General features: G+C 56.9%; 1 protein-coding gene across 1 annotated transcript; it reads right to left on the bottom strand.

Annotated features, from left to right (window-relative positions):
* Positions 1 to 16149: 16149 nt before the first annotated feature.
* Positions 16150 to 16901, bottom strand: Bhlhe23 (basic helix-loop-helix family member e23; the record flags this gene model as incomplete). The annotated part of the gene is made up of 1 exon (XM_004644193.2): positions 16150 to 16901. A coding segment is annotated over one exon (414 nt), but the record flags the coding sequence as incomplete, so codon positions are not given.
* Position 16902: the final 1 nt, after the last annotated feature.

The raw sequence follows: 16902 nt of genomic DNA, 5'->3' as shown, positions 1-16902 counted from the left end.
CATATTCTTTTTTTTTTTTTTTTGGTGGAACCAGGGATTGAACTCAGGCCCTTGCGCTTGCTAGGGAAGCGCTTGTTCTACTGAGCCATCTCCCCGGCCCCTACCCCATATTCTTCCGCTTGCTTCAGCAGCATATGTACCAAATCCCCATATTCTTACTTGTACCACAAATGTGCTGATGCCCACTATAAAGATGAAACTAATGACCATCTACATCTCCCTCGGCACCTCTGTTGACCCTGAAATGGACCCTCAGGGGTAGGAGAGTGTCTCTTGGATCCTTTTTGCAGCTCTGGCCATAGCTGAGTGCTGGTTCTGGCCCTGCCCATGTCCAGCAGAGGTGGCCGTGTACATTTCCTCCTTGGCTGCTGTAGACTGAGCTGGCACACTAGCCCTGAGGTCTGGCCACCACGCCAGGGGCTCAGGGGCTCTCCCTGACCCCATTGCAGGAGCGCAGGCCACACTCACATGTGGAGCATGAGCGCATCCTACTTTCTGGACTGCAGAATGTGAACCCTAACGCACTCCCAGACCTGGAGGTGCAGCAGCCCCTGCCTGGGGAGGCATTTGGACGACACCCCCCGGGGGGGAGTTCAGGAAAGGTGTTTGAGTGCAGCCGCCCCTGCCCAGCACCCAGGTCCTTAGGAACACAGTGTTTCCCGTACCCACTCAGTCCTGAGGCCCTCTGGCCCAGTGCAGTCCTATGAACCCCTCTCCCTGGTTCCTGCCCAGGCTGTGACCCACCCCCCTGGAGTCCCCTCCTTGGGACACCTTGGTCATCTCACAGGAGCTGGCGCTGTGGAAGGGCCACCCAGCCTGCATCTTGCTTTCTGCTGTGCCTCATGAGCCTCAGGGACACCTGTCCTGAGACTGAATCTGACTGGCAGTGAGGAAATTCGGGCAGTCAGGGGCCACAGCTCTGGGTATGGCACTGCGCTTGAAGAAGAGCTGCAGGTGTGGTGCGGCACGGGTGGCAGGTGCACGTTGGAGGGGTGCAGCTGGCATGGGAGGTGGGCATGGGGTAGGGGGCAGGGGCGCAGTAAGCTGAGGCATGGTGACGGTGGCCACCGGTGCTCACTAGTGGGTGGCTGCCTGCCCCCCAGGAGGGGGTCGCTCTGGTGGTATTCTCCTTTGGGAAACTGATTTTCACTGGAAAAAGTGTGCACAGGCCTCAGGAGTGGATCGTTGTGTTGCCCAGATATGCTGTGTGTTCCTTTCTCATCTTCCTGATGCCGTGAGGCCACGTCGCAGGCGCTCCAGCCCCTCCTAGAATGAGGGTCTTAAGACCCGTTTTGTGGACCGTGACACTAAGGCTCAGGGTGCTCAGGAGTTGGGGTGACTCTGACCTTCCCAGAGTCACCCCAACTCCTGCTTGTCAGAGGGGTGGGAAGACAAGGCTCCCACGGGGTCCTGCTTGGGACCCCAGATTTTTCTCATGGAGGGTCCCCTTCAGGGGGTGCTGGCAGAGCCTCTGCCTTGTTTTAGAGTGAGGGGAGGTTGACATAACCACCACCGGGGAAACATAATGTCTGTTGTTTCTGCGTGGGATCCAGAACAGGCACTTTTGCCGGACAAAATCATCACTGTGGTTAAGCTGTTAATTAACACAAGCATTTATTACTGCTGCCATGGGGTGGCAGGGCTGATGGGGCCCTCTGGCACGTGGGGACAGAGGGAGTCCACAGAGAGGAGGGGGCCAGAGCAGGACAGTGCTCCTGCGTGTGCTTAGTGAGCACCTCCCACACACGGCCACATGCCACGCACGGCCACATGCCACGCACGGCCACATGTCACGCATGGCCACATGCCAGGGCTGGGGGCACCGCCCTGCTCCCTGAATGCTGGGTCCAGCCCCTCAGTAGCCAGGCAGGCGCCTGGGCCACCCTGCTGCTGAGGAAGGGAACTGTTCAATTGTACCAGACAACAGTGGTCACTGTCTGAGGAAGTCAGCGGAGCCCTGAGGGGACAGTGCGCGGCCACAAGAGGTTGGGTTTGGGACAGGCATCAGTAGATGACCTGCTGACACCCAACTATTAATCACACTATTAGTCACACCCAACTATTAACTGTGACAGCTAATGGTTGAATTCAGACCCTGGAACTATTCCGGGTGTGTGGTGAGAGAGTAGATCTGAGTGGTTTTCTTTAAATTGCTGTCAATAAACCATCCTGGTGTGGTGCTTTGAAACAAGTCCCCATCTTTTACATTCCCCCTCTCAGAAGGGGTTTAATTCTCTTTGTGGGTGTGGCCTGTGCTTAATGACCTCTCCTAAAGAACGACGTGTGGTGGAAGGACAGTGTGTGACTCCCAAGGTGGCCTGTGAAACGCGTGGCTCTCTGTGTGGACACCCAGCAGCGCTTGGAGCACCGCCTCGAGGAAACAGCCCTGTGACCTGCTTTCTCAGCAGTGGGGCCTCCAGTCCCTGTCCAGTTCTCGGATGGCCAGAGCCTCAGCCAGCATGGTGGCTGCAGTCCCCTGGGAGAACTGCCCAGCAGCTGCTCCTGAATTCCTGCCCACAGAGCCTGTGAGATGCAATGAGTACTTACTGTTGTCAAAGCTGCCGAGTTTGGGCTCATTTGTTATACACCAACATGTAACGGGCGCACTTGGTGAAGACCCAGTCAGATCTCAAGGCAAGCAGAAAAAGTGGGGGTCACTGAGGAGGATCCCGTGTCTGGGGTGGTGACTCCTTCAGCCCTAGTCCGTTCTCTCCCCGTGCCCAGGCCCCCAGTGGTGGGGTCCACCATGGGCTAAAGCCAGCCTTCCTCTGGCCTCGGTTGGATGCACTCGGGGTTCTCTGAGAACTGTCCTTCAGAGAACTGTGACCCTGCCGGAGCCTTCCTGGGGGAATAACCAGCATGAAGGGTGGAAACAGTATGTGTGTAGCTGCTAGTGTGCCTGCCAGCCTTTCTGGAAGTGGCTGCTGGTTATACAAGTGGGTCACATGAATGCTTCACGGAGCTGTCAGTGGTTCATGGTTCAGGATACTGACCACACAGGGGCCAATCCGGGCCCAAAAAATCACAGGGGTCGAGGAGGGGGCACTCTGGAGGCCAAGGGGTTCAGCTCCCTGGTCTCTGCAGGGGGCGAGGACAGAGCAAGAGCTGGGGAGAGCCCGGGGCTGTGCAACCCTGTCTTCTTGGCCTAGTGCCACCTCTTATCTGGCCAAGTCCGTCCCCTCTGTGCCATGCAGGCCACTGTCACAGCCTCTGAAGGAAGCCCTGCTGCAGGCTCCCCCGCCTGTCCCCACACACCATGGCAAATCTGAAGGGGTCCTTGCTTTGGGTCTCGGCTTGTGTGTTCCCCCCGCCTGTTGTAGCCTGGGCTCCTCCCATGACCGGCTTATAGTCTGAAGAGGCCCCTGTCTCTCCTCTCTGAACAGCTCCATTCCTTCTTCTCTGTCCCTGCAGCCTGTGACACACACGTAAGCAGCCGTCTCCTGGCCCCAATCCCAGGCAGACCCGAGTGAGCTCTTCGCTTGCATATGTGTGCACAGCCACACGTGGTAAGGCTCTGCTTCCCTGGGAGTGGCTTTTGGGCCGGGATCCCCTGCTGACAAGGGTACCTTTGGCTATCCTGGGCCTTGGCCATCCCAGACTGCCTGGCAGTGTGACTCACGGCAGGGACTTTGGGCCATGTGATAGCTGCTTACCTTGTTGGGGGCTGAAGATGGAAGTCAGTGGCAGGAACAGGCAGCCTCACTCTGACCGGGCCCCAGAGAACCCGGGCAACCGAGGCTGGGTGAGCTCGGCAACCCCCACGTGTGCGACCACATGTCATCTCTGGGAAAGTGGCACTGTCTTTTCTCTGTGGGAGAGAAGGACCTTAGAAACCCTGTGTCTGGGGCTCTCCTGGACCCCAGCTCCCTAGGCCTCTTCCCTAGCTGGTCTTTCATTAAAAGAAATGGCGACCATGGGTGTAGCAGAGTTCAGCACATGCTTTGAGGCCTCCCAGCAAATCCTCAAGCCCAAGGGTCATTTTGGTGACTCTGAACATGGAGCTGGTACCCAGAGTGAGGGGGCCGGGGGTAACCTTCTGCTGTGGTCTGGTATGTTTGTCCCCAGGGTCCCTGTGTTGGAAACTTGGCCCCCAGAGTACGGGTGGGAGGCAGTGGTCCTCTGAGAAGTGGGGAGCCCTTTACAGGGACAGCCATAGCTGGGGGTGCCCTCAGGGGACAACAGTGCTCTGGCTTCGAGAAGAGATCTCCTTCGCCAGGGCTCCTGCCCCTGCACGAGCCCTCCCCAGCCCTGCGCATGCCTGGACTTCGGCCCCTGCAGAGCGAGCGAGGTAAATCTCTCTCTGCCGTTTCACTGGGCAACAATTCCAGGTTAACGCGCCATCCAGCTCCACAGTGGATGTGGCAAGAGTCGGCAGGAATGCTGGCCTTCCTCCTCCTCGATGTGGAGGAGAGCTTGCACCGGGCTCACTGAACACAGAGCTTGTTCTGAAGGGAGCTCTGGCATTGCTGGACAGAGTGGCCCTCCCCAGACAGTGGGAACAAGGATGCTGTCAGACCCTCGCTAGGGCGTGAGTGGGCAGCCCGTGGTGCAGTGCCAGCCTTGCTGTCCCTCCTGCGGAGTACGTCCTCTTGCAGGATACAGGGCGGGGTAGCGTCATGCCCCAGACCCTGACTGCAGCCACGGCGGCTGGAAGCCTCCCTCGCTGTGTTCCACTTCTGTCCCCTCAGTGCTGGCTGGCCGTGTTCTTGCTACGGAACTTTCCGTGATGTCAGGGAGTCCACAGCATCAGCAGCTTCACTTGCGTTCCAGGGTTGTGTGGACTGCCTTTCCAGCTGGAGGTCTCAGCCACAGCACACAGGACGTGGTCTCTCCCTAGCTAGGACCCCCTGCCCTGCCCCCTCCCTCCCTGTTGCTCCCCCCCTTTCTGTGGGAGCCACACCATGCTATTGCCTGGCACAGATACTGGCCCCAGAGATACAGCCTGCCCGGAAAGGCCCAACTAGCTCAGGCCCTTCCTGGCATTTCAGGGTGACCACCAACAAGCCTGTGACCTTCAGGAGCCCTCTGTGCTGAGCACCGATATCCTGGCCTGGACAGTGCGTGGTGTTTGTTTTGTGTTTTCTCATTCTACGTTTTCCTGTGAGCCAAGTGCAGGGGGTTTGCTGAAAAACTTCCCAGGTAGCACCCAGTCCTACTTTGACCAGGGAGATCAGTCCTTGGGGGGCAGGGTCACGAGTCAGGGAGACTCAGGCTCTGCATGCTGGCCCTCAAGGCAGCCACTGAGGGCCCTGACACAGGCCCTCAGCTTCTCTGCCCACCATGCTGCCTGTGAGGTGACATCCACAGGAAAGGCAGGTGAGGTTCCAGTGACACCACAGCTTGGCTCCTGGGGGCAGCAGGAGGCCTGGGCCTGAGCCTCTGCCGCGCAGCTTCTGAGTCCCACGGCTCCCCTCTAGGGAGCCATCAGCCGTGTCAGATGTGCTTCCTGCCTGCCTGTCTCCTCTGGCTCCTCAGGCAGAACCAAGTCACAGGAAGGACTTGGACGTGGCCTGGGGGAGGTGTGTCTCTATAGTGGGTCCTCAGCGACCCCGGCAGGTGCTCTGTGGCCCTTCTCCCCTGAGTTGAGCGTGAGTCTCTGCGGCTGTCTTTGCTCAGGTCACAGACCAGCGACCTAGAGCGATCTGGAGGCCGAAGTCCTCAACGGGTAGGCATAGGTAGGCTTGCCGGCCCAGCTCTCCTGTGCGGTGCAGGCTCTCCTCTGGCCATCAGCATTCTAGGGACCTGCCCAGGCGGGCTCCTGCAGGGGTGTCTGGGAGGAGCCTCTGTGCCCCCCCCCCGGGGGGGGGCAATTCAGCTGCATTTAATATGTGAAATGCACCCAGAAGCAGGTCAGCAGTCGGCTGGCGCCTGGCTCCTAACGAGGGCAGCTGCTTCTGTCCATCTGGACCCGCTTGGAACCTCCAGCTATGGCCGGCAGGTCTCACCCAACCCTGTCTGCTGGGCTCCATTTAATGAATGATCTCGGATTAAGTGAGAGCCAACAATAGTGCACCAATCTATATTAATTCTAGGCAAAATGAAAATTGCAAAATTTACTTAGGGTCATTACAGGAAGAAATTTAATCACAGTCTCGGCCATAACATCCCGGTCATCTGGGTGAATGGTGGTGCTGCCAGGAGGGGGATTATGCACTCTGTCCTCTTGGAGCCCTGGAAGAGCTCCGAGGGTGCTGCAGGCTCCTCAAGAGTATGCTACCAGGACACCTATAACTTACTCCTGGTGGCTGCTTTGATGAATAAAGACTTATCCACTAAGGAAATACAGGCAGATAAAAAAGGTGGCTTTTTTAATAGTGGTGGAGCTATACCCTGGCCCTTTCAATTTTGGTGTAGACAGGGTCTCACTAAGTCACTGAGCCTGGGTTTGGACTTGCGACCTCCTTTCTTCAGCTTCCTAAGTAGCTGGAAGGACAGGTGTGTGCTGTGGTACCTGTTGGGATCTGACTATGAAAAAGCCCTTTTGTACCTCAATTCTGGAGGCAACATCTCATGACCTCTGACTGTGACCCAAGCACCCCTTTGCATCCTTTGTCATTTCATAGAAGGATTTCCCACTTCCTCACAGGAGTCCGGTAAGATTCTTTATGAGAGGCTCAGGTTCTGTGGTTTCTTAAGTTTTCACCCAGGGCCTGGGACCACTAGCACAGCAGCAGCAGCAGCAGCAGCAGCAGCAGCAGCAGCAGCAGCAGCAGCTCCACGAGGTGTGGAGCTCGCTGCCCAGGGCCAGCATCCTGTGTGTTCCCAGGGTGCTGCGTCATTTCTGCACATTCCATCCCCACCAGGCTCACACCCCGCAGGTGGATGCATTGGGTCCTGTACCAGCCTTGGGGCCTGACCCCTGCTCTCCCCAGTTCTTCTCCTCCTGCAGCAAATTCCTGCGGTGTGACCCAGAGAGGCCTCTTCAGAACTTGGGCGAGGGTCACTCGGGTCCTGCTGGGGCTGCTCTGTCACTGCTCAGCCAGCCCAGAATCGCAGGCACAGTTGGCTTGGGAAATTTCACGCAGCAATTGGATCTTTCCAGCAGGATTAAGGTGGGGTGGGCCACTTCCTCCCCAACATCTTTGCAACAAGAGGCTCACGCAGAGGTCACGGCAACACAGGACTCAGAATCAGTGGCAGCCACTGTGGCCCACCAGATGTGAGCGCCAGTGCTGCTGGTGCCGCAGGAGCAGGGCTTGGGCTCCCAGGGCTGCAGGGCTGGAGCGCAGGGAGGAGCTGCAGCTGCTCTGCACCGCCGAGCAAGATGCCGGCTGGAAACCTCCACACGCTGCCAGGCTGCCCCGAGGCAACCTGAAAAGAGCCGGCAACCGGAGCAGCGTGTTGGTCACAGGGCTGGCTTAGGGGAAGGCTTTTCAGGGTGGCGGCGACACTCTAGCTGGCTGTGCTGGTGGCCATGTGGCTGTGCATACGACCAGCATGGTGGACTGTATGCCTCAGAGAGTGAATTTGACTGTATGTAAAGTATACTCAGCAAATTCACCTTAAAATTCAAATTGTATGAGGAGCTCCAGTTGGAGCCCAGCCTGGGCAACTTAACAAGTTGGCAAGACCCTGTTTTAAATTATAAAAATAAATAAATGGGGAAATAGCTCAGTGAGAAGGATCAGGGTTCACTTCCCAGTTTGCCGGAGAAAAACAAAGACAACACAGCTACTTTCTCCTAGTTCAATGAGAAGAAAGATTTGTACTAATAGTATTTAGACAAGATATCATGTCTGCATCTTGTCTTGTGAATAACTACTACAAAGACAGTAATATGCAATGTATTAATTATTGTAACTGTCCTACTAACCTGTTTGGAAACTGTCTCATTGTTATTTCTTTCTCAATAAAATGAATTTAGAAAAAGAAAAGACAAAGAAAGAAAAAAGAATCAAATTGTAGGCTTTTTTATCTTGGGGAAGGGTCTCCAGGGTCTCCCTATATATATGGGACTCATAGTGATTCTCCTATTTACAGCCTCCCAAGTTCTGGGATTACAGGCGTGTGCCACCATGCCCAGTCTCAATGGCCATCTCAGAGTGCCCCAGGGGCAGGGCCCACACAGCAGGCCCAGAGATCGAAACCCCGGTCCCTGCATCTGCTTGCAGGTGCTTTAATCTGCTGAGGTATTTGCCTGGACCTCAAATTTTAAGAGTTTTGAAGACACATCATGTTTGTGGGAAATGTCCTCCAGACCCTGGCTTGTCACCTTATAAAGAATCACAGTGGGACCACAGTTCTGCAGTAGGACTCTTGTCTATCATGCACAAAGCCCTGGGTTTGGTCCTCTTGGAGGAAAAAAGAAAGAAAGAAAAGGTTAAAATGGTAGCTTTTATGTATACTTTATCACAGTAAAAAAAGAAAAAGAAAAATTACATCACGAAGAATAAACTGCCCTCAGAAGCGAGATCCCTACTTTTTTCCAAATGCAAGTTCTTCAGGCAAACAGTCCTGGTATTTGGTGATCATGATGCTTCCTTCAGTGGGTGCTGGGACCCCGTCATTCCTGCCCCTCTCGGGGTCTTCAGCAAACAGCCCCACGTCTGTGGTCACTGGTGCCGCTGTAGGCGGGACTGCCCGGATGATGCCCTTGACGCGGTGCCTATAAACCACGGATCCCACGTGGTACTCCATGCACCCAGCTCTGTCACTGTCGCGCCCCTCAAGAGGGAGAGGCCCGGGAGCCCAGCTCAGCCTGGTGTGCCAGGGCAGTGCTCGCCAAGGACAGAGCTCTGCTGTGGGGCCAGAACCCAGCTGACTCCACACAGAGAGCTGGGTGGCTGGGCTCCGGGCATGGACTTCGAGGGGCCGGGCTTAGGGGCCGGGCTGGTAAGTGTAGAGTGGGGAGGAGCCGTCCTGGTGTGGCCTCTGACCTTCTTGCTCCTTTGGAGTTATTTAGATTATTTGGGAAGCACTATCCCTGCGTGGTGGAAGCTGCTGTGTGGGGAAGAGGGCAGCCAGTGGTCTGCCAAGCGCCTCCCTCATCACGTCTGCAGCTGTAATTGTGCCCGGCTGTGGGCTGGAAGGAGACGGCTGGTGCAGCTGGTATCCTTGAAAGTGCGCCCAGCCCACTCATCTGCCACCCCAGAGCCTTCCCAGTGCGATATTAATTAACCACAATGTCCCCTGCTGTGCCAGAGACAGGCCCATCAATGACAATGAGCAGGTTGAGGGGAGCCATGCTCCCACAAAACTCTCCTTCAACCAGCCTGATTCAGCACGAAGCCAGAGGCCACCCGGCTGCCCCGCGGCCCATCTCCAGGGCTCCCCCGTCCGAGGGAAGCGTCTCCCCGTGCCTCCCATGCAGCCCCATTGACCATGAGGCCCAGGGGCTGCAGAGTGGGGCGGGGTGGCAGGCAGGGTGGAGGTAATGGGGTGAGAAATGGGGTCCAGAAGAGACCTGAGCTCAGGAAAGGGCCCTCCCTGTGGCGCCCTTCGTGGCTGTGCCACATCTGGCTGTGCTCGCTTTGCTTCACACCATCTTCCTGGGCCGTGGAGATGCCCCTCTCTTGGGGACCCTCCGCTGGCCTCGCCTCTACCTTCTGTGTGCACAGGAAGGTGTCCCATCTTCAGGAAAGCTCACATAAATGGCAGGGACTCCTGTGTGCAAGGCTCTGCGCTTACTCCAGGTGGACTCTCATTTGTCCTGGGCCTCTGGCTCTGGCCGTGCGTGTGTGGTACGCGTCCGGGACTGTGTGCACGGGGTGCTGCGTGGCCCCAGGGGAAGGAGACCTCAGCCTGGAACCTGAGCTTTGCTGCTTGTGAAAGAATCACTTTGCCTGAGCATGGCTTGCTCATCGGGAAACGTGGTCCCTGCAGTCTTAAAACATCATCCGAGTCCATGGCTCCCAATTCTAGACATCTCCAAAAACAGAAGCCTTCGAAAGCTGATTTGCCATCAGAGGCTGAATGTGCCTAGGGTCTGGCTGCCTGCAGGCGAGCCCGTGGGGTGAGCTGGGGTGCTGCTGTGCCCCAGGACTGCATGCCTGTCCCCCGGGTTTACACAGGCCTGATCCTCCCAATGCCACGTGAGAGGCCAGTGCTCTACCAGACTCCCAAGGGTCCTCACAGGTTCTGTCCTTGGTCTGTCTGTGCCCATGTGACCGGTCTGCCTCGGTAACCCATTTGTCAGGTTTAGCCAAGACATCCCAGCTTTTAGAATAGAAAGGACTGCCCCCTTGGGACGTCTGGGAAGTGGGTTCCACACAACCTCAGCAAAACCGGGTCAGGGATTGAAAGGCAGCCAGGCCCTGTGCGAGCTGGGACTGCTCTGGGTCTACACTGGGACTCAGATCCAGGGCCCTTGCAGGGAGGAAGCTGTGTGCAGCTCTACACGTACACCCCCACGTACACGTGCACACCCCACATGTACACGCGCATCCCCATGTACACTTGCACACCCCCATATACATATGCACACCCCACACATACACGTGCACACCCCACGTACACGAGCACACCCCCCACATACACGTGCACACACCCCCACGTACATATGCACATACCCCCACATACATGTGCACACAACCACACATTTATGTCCATGTGCAGGGCTGCCCGCATGCATGGAAAGTGCACACAAACAGCCCACACATGACATGCACCACATACTTATCACACAGACACTGTCACCCCACACCACACGTGTACATCACAAGCTCACAGACACACAGACATACACAAACATGCCACACATACCAGATTGGCACATAAGTCCCACGTGTGTGCTCAGGTAGCACTGAGGCAGCCAGGATGCCGTGCCCGGGCCTTACTCCTGCCTCAGGTCCCCAAGACAGGCTGGGCTACGACTGCTGGCCAGCTCTTTGCTGGCCAGCATTTCTCTTGCAGACCAGCCAGGTCCTCCCCAAGCCAGATGCCCCTGGTGCCACAGCCCTGGGGCGGCCCAGCTTGTGGACACAGCCCCTCGGGAACAGACTGCATCTGCTGGAGCCATGCGCTTCTTCCACCTGGTGCCGAAACACACAGAACAGGAGCTGGGAATAGGGCTGCTTTCTCCATGTCACTGCCAGCCCACGTTCAGAGCAAAGAACTGAAGGCCAACTGGAGGATTCTTCCCAAACCCCACAGCAGCCAGAGGCCCTGACTTCAGAAATGCAACTCCTCAAATGTGAAATAAGCCACGCCCACATGTCTGTGACATTCAGAGTGGAAACTTTCAACAGCTTCGTGGCCCTGTGTGCTGAGACCGCGGAGGACAGGCTGGCAGGAGGGTGGCTCTGTGTAGAAGGGGTAGTCAGGGCCACCACCCCGAGGCCTGCTCTTCTGTCAGCAGTCAGCCCGTGGGTCCTGTCAGCAGCAACTGGTGTGCACACAGAGAGCAGCGGGGCGAGTCCTGGTGGCCAGCACTCGGTGTCCCCATACTGAGCACTCGGAGTGAGGAGCTCCTGCCAGCGTGTCCCAGCTGCACCGCACAAGACCATGCACGGAGGGCTTGGGGCCTTCATCCAGGTCCCCGCCTGCCCTGTGCAAACACAGGGTGCAAGCTGCTTGGTCCACCCTCCCTTCCCTCTCAGACGCGTGTGGAGCCCCCAGGCAGGGCCGGCTGCGAACAATCTCGACTCACGGCCCGTGTGTGACCAGGGCTCCAAGAGACAGTTGTCCCCCTGCACAGGAGGCACAGAGAGCATTTGTTCCCAGGGATTTTGTGACATCAGTGTCACCTATGGTCGGAAAGCAGGAAGCTCTGAGAAAGCCAGCACACACTGGCTCCACATGCCCCACGCACTCAGAGGCTGCAGAGGACAGCAACACAAATTCATCCTGTCAGACACCCTGCGGCCCTCAGGGAGCCATGCCGGTCCTGTGTGTATCTCAGGGTGGCGGCCATCTATCCAGACTCTCTAAGGCTTCCTCAGGACAGCCAGAACCATCCTCACGGGCCTGGGGGGACGGGCCTCGCGTCAGGCCAAATCAGGGGCCCCAGGAGGGCGACTGACTGTGGCTCATTGCTTTGGACAAAGTGGGTCCCGGGGGCAGACGGAGGCTGGGCACGCAGAGGCTGCCCTCTCTCTGGGGCGCGGGGACTGCTCCTGTGAGCCCCGAGCAGATCGCGCTGTCGCGGCTGTGGCCCGTGCTGGACGAGCACTCAGGCAGCCGAGTGTGTAAGGGACGGAAGCTGCTGGTGGGCTCACCACACGTGGCCCGGCCTTGCCTTCTGACGGCTGTGCTCGTCGGAGGTGCAGGCTGTGGCTATGTGCCAGGGAGGCAGCTTCTGCGTCCCTCCTCACGAGCAGTCGGCCCCACAGACACAGCCAGCAGTACGGAGAGGAGAGCCGGCGGCTGGGGCAGCATGGTCTCCCGGAAGCCCCTTCCCCCACGTGCTCCCTCAAGGCCCCCCTTGCTGCCAGCTTCAAGAGTATGTCCGATCTCACCGAGCTGCTCAGCAGTGCTCGCCGCAGTCCACGAGCTCCTTCGCCTCTGTGCTTCCAGCTAGAGGAGGTCGAGCACCGGGCATTTCTACCAAGGGGAAAACACTGCCTCGAAAGGTCATTTTGCTAATCATTTGAACCCGTCTGCATCTGCGGTAAATGGGTTTTATTCCCTCAGGGTTAAATTTGCAAATATGTATTAACTCTAATTCTATGGAACAGACTTTCATTGAGTGTTGGAGCCCCATGGCCAGGGCTCCAAGTCCAAAGAGGCAATTGCTGCAGAAATGACTTCATATACTGCAAATCCTTGTCTCTATCCCTTCAAATGGGATGCTGAAGTGATTAGACTAAAAACATATCACAAACAAATTCACATTACAAAATTGCTGTAATCACTCTCTGCTGGATTAAGCAAGGGCTTAGAAGCTGCTATTTGGTGGTTACACTCGGAGTTCTTTAGGGTTGGCAAGGTGGTCTGTCTTCTATCCACCCCTTTAGGAAAACAATATTTGGCCTTTATGAAGAGGCGCCTCTTCTGTTAGCGCCGCCAGCCTGCGAGGGAGATAGACAGGCATGTCTGGCAAAGCTCGTCGTGCTGGGATGCTCTTAACTTAATCACATGGTGCAACAGGCTCCCCGGGGCTCTGGACATCTGCACAAGGGAGAGCAAAATCTCATCTTTTGGATGAAATGAACAATAAAACGAACAGCTGGAAACCAACCTGCCTTGCAGGACAGCATGGGTGGGAGGAGGAGGGGCTGCGGGAGGGGTGTGGGCGACTCCTGGGCCCTGGAGGCGGAGGGCAGGTGCCGCTCTGCCCTCCTATGACCTGCGCCTGCAGATCACGGGCGTGTTCCAGGCAAGTGCATTTCCCAACTGCAGGCAAATCAAAGACCTTTGACTCTGAGCTACCTTGGGCACCATTGGAGCCAAAAGTACCACAAGCCTATTGTGCAGTTGGGCAAACCCTGTGTGTGGGGAAGGCGGCAGGGCTGGCCCTAGAAGGGCTTCAGTTTCAGCGACCACAGGGCACCCAAACTTGGAAAGAGAAATAGTCTGAGCATTTTAAGGAAAGGAGAGGCCATGAGCCCCTGCCTCTTTCTTCCTACCTGTTCAGCACTCTGCGCTTGCCTGGCGAGCTGGCGGGTGCAGCGTGGACAGCAGGTTGGTGTGGAGACTGCAGGCAGGGAGCATACAGGACCCAGCAGGGCAGCTCGCGTCTGCTTCCAGCTCCCAAGTCCCTGCAAGCTGGGCTCTGCCAGGGAGTCCCCTCCGAGAGCAAGGCCAGCCCAGGGGCTCCTGACCTGTGCAAGGCTGAGACTGTCATGTGTGGTCTGTGGGGGCAGAAGACTCCTGCTCCTAGCCTAACTCCTCCTCACGGCAGAGGAGGGCTCAGGTGGTAACCCGTGGCAGTGTAGGGTTTCCACCTTCTAATTGGCTGCTTGGACGGCAGACAGGCCCGGACCAGGCTCTTCTTGCCGGCTGCCCTGGCCCCTGCTGCGCTCACTCAGGCCGAAGACCATACTCAGGATGAGAGAGGGAGCAAGGCGTTGCTTATTTTCCTGGCTCTAAGTTTGTCCCCCAAGCCAGCAGACATTTCTTGTGGGAAGCAAAGAGCTCATGAGACTCTGAGTGTGCAGTCTGGGGCTGCCCCAGCCAACACGAGGGCTACTGCCACACGCAGCCACTGAGCCTGGGAGCCGCGGCTGGTCTGAATGGATGTGCGCGCGGCATAGGCTGCGGCTTGAAGAGTTAGTACCAAAAAGAGTGACAGGTGTCAGTAATAATTTGAAAACGTGAATTACACGTGGAGATGGTATTTTTTGGGAAATACTGGGTCGAGTAATATTCACCAATACAATTCATCTCATGTGCTTTTGTTCACTTTTTATGTGGCCACTTGAAAACGTGCGTTGTACACAGTCTGAATTGTCTCCTGGTTGGGACGCACTGACTCACAGGGCTGGTGGCGACGTCTCCGTCCTGGGGACACTGTGTGAACCTCACCAGCGGCACCTCTTCCCTAAGAACTTGAAGATGAGCTGGTTTGAGTCCAAGTGACAAGCGAGGCTCTTCCCCGCTTCATTCCTCTGCCCACCCCAGGGAGGCCCCTGCCCTTGCTGGTCATGTGCGAGGGCAAGATCCACTGCCATGCTCCGCACGTGGCAAGGACACACAGGGACAAACGGCACCCAGCCCCACCGCCCCCCAGACAGGGACCCATGCTGGTGCGATTTTGCTGTGGCACCTGGCTTTGGGAGAGGTCTTAGAGCCAGAAACCTACGACTTGCATTGTGATGGACTGCACGGCTTTATTAGCGGCTACTGCTGAGAATTTCACTTTGAAAAACTATACTTCACTCTATCCCAGAGAAAGGCTTGCTGCCACTGGGGAAACAACAGATACACAGCCTGACAATTTGTTTAAAGGTCTAAATTTAATTTGAACTTTTATTCAAGTAAATTATTAGAGAAAATTTTGATTAGTGAAGTGGCCTTTTTGAAAACCTGTTTTTCACCCCAAGGGGGAAGACAGATATTTCTCTTTCACCTTTTTCTTATAATTTCATCTATATGCTTGTGGATTAGTACCACAACACCAGCATCTTGCGGAGAGTTTTTGGTGCCTACAAGCGGGGATCTCAAATGCACACAGCCGTTTGAAAATAGAAATCATTAATGCAGTCACAGATGGATACTACACAGTTTGATATTGAAATTTAATCATATTATTTTTGCAAAAGAAATTGAAATCCAAACTTTATATTTTGAAGCACACGTCTCTGGTCTTAAATGAAATGCACAACTTTTTCAAATTACCATCTGTAAGTCATTTATAAAGTTGATGGAGGATTGCTTTGAATGACCTCAGAACCATTAGGCTTCCAGGTCTCTGGCCCTAACTTACTGTCTTAGCACTCAGCTTTCTGAAAATGCAGAACTGAGAGAGTTCAGGAGAGGGGACAAGGAATAAAAATGGAATGTGGCTGAAACCAGGGTTAAACAAACGTTTTTATGAATAAGACTTCATCACACACTTTGATTGCAAATACAAAAGGGTCCTTTGAAATGCATTAGTGCCACTGACAGGCGCCTGGAGGGCAAAGGCTCCATCTCAGCATGCACAATGGCCAAGGACACGCACAGGCACACAGCGCCGTGTGCGCAGCCGGGACCAGAGCAGCGGGCAGCGTCGGATTCCGAGCTCGCTGGGCCTAGACCCATCCGGGCGCGGCGCAGAGCCCCCCTCGAGCTACTCACCCGAAGCCCGGCCTCCTCCCTCCCTCCGAAATGTGCAGAGTCGCTGGGGTGGAGGCTTGGTCGGTCCTGGGGTCGGATGGCGTCCTCGGAGCACCCTCCAGCGTCAAATGTGTAGTAGGCTTCAAGAATTCGCTCCCATGCAGACCCCTTAGGCAGAGGGCAGGGAGGGACTGGGGAAGTCCAGGGCTCTCAGGGGTGAAATTGCAGACTTCCAGCGGCCGGCCAGGGCGGTGTGCATGCTGAGCCTCTCAGATAGCAAGAAAATAAGTAGATGAAATTCAGATTTAAAAAGTCCAAAGAGCTCTCTGCCCGGAGTTTTGTCACATCCATCTCCAGCTCCTTTGCCAACAACCACGATGGGGTCTGGCGGGCGGCAGTCCTTCCGTGGCCGCAGGGAGTTGGAGACCCGAGCAGCAGAGATGGGAGGTCCGGGGCCACACGTCCTCTGGGTTCCGCCCAGCCGGGAGATCCTCCCGACAAGCCGACCCAGGTGGTGCTCCGCAAGCTCAGCTAGGCGGGCGTCTGGTTCGGATGGGCTCCGGACCTTGCCTGCGCCCCTGGGACCCCGCTGCAGGCTGCTTTCGGAAGTGATTGGCGAGGCCCAAAGGGAGAACGGTGGTCACCCTCCACCCCTTTCCCGGACTCCAGGACAGGGGACTCTCCAGCGCCAGGTCCCGGGCTCGATGCCCCGCCTGCGCAGGCTTCGCTCCCGCGGACCCAACTGTCCCGCGCAGAGGCTGTCAGCGGCGGTCTGTCCGCCTCTCCGGGGCAGGTGGGATGACCGGTCCTCGGGGAAAGACGAGCGGGAGAGCGCGCGGCCACGTCCGCGGTCACGGCTTCTCGCTGCAGTGTTTGCAGAGCGCTGAGGGCGAGCCGGAGAAGGTGGCGCACTTGTCGGGGCAGGGCCCCAGAGCGGCCCCCGCCGAGAAGGGGTACACCGCGGCCTGGCCGAAGGGTGTCAGGGGCGCCGGGGCGACGGGCGCGGCCAGGCCCTGGCCCTGGTTGAGGTAGGCCACCAGGCGCCGCATCTCGTCCAGGGCCTGCGCCTGCATGAGAATGTAGTTCTTGGCCAGCAGCAGCGTGGCGATCTTAGAAAGCTTGCGCACCGACGGGCTGTGCGCGTAAGGGATGACCGCGCGCAGCCCGTCCAGCGCGTCGTTCAGGTCGTGCATGCGGCGCCGTTCGCGCGCGTTGATGCTGAGCCGCAGCGAGCGCTGCTCCCGCGGCCGCCGCCGCCCGTCCGCC

This window comes from Octodon degus, unplaced genomic scaffold (assembly GCF_000260255.1).
Source record: "Octodon degus isolate 3935 unplaced genomic scaffold, OctDeg1.0 scaffold00194, whole genome shotgun sequence".
Taxonomy (NCBI): Eukaryota; Metazoa; Chordata; class Mammalia; order Rodentia; family Octodontidae; genus Octodon; species Octodon degus.
Note: the sequence above shows the minus strand (reverse complement) of the source record. Positions and strands in the feature narration are given on the sequence as shown.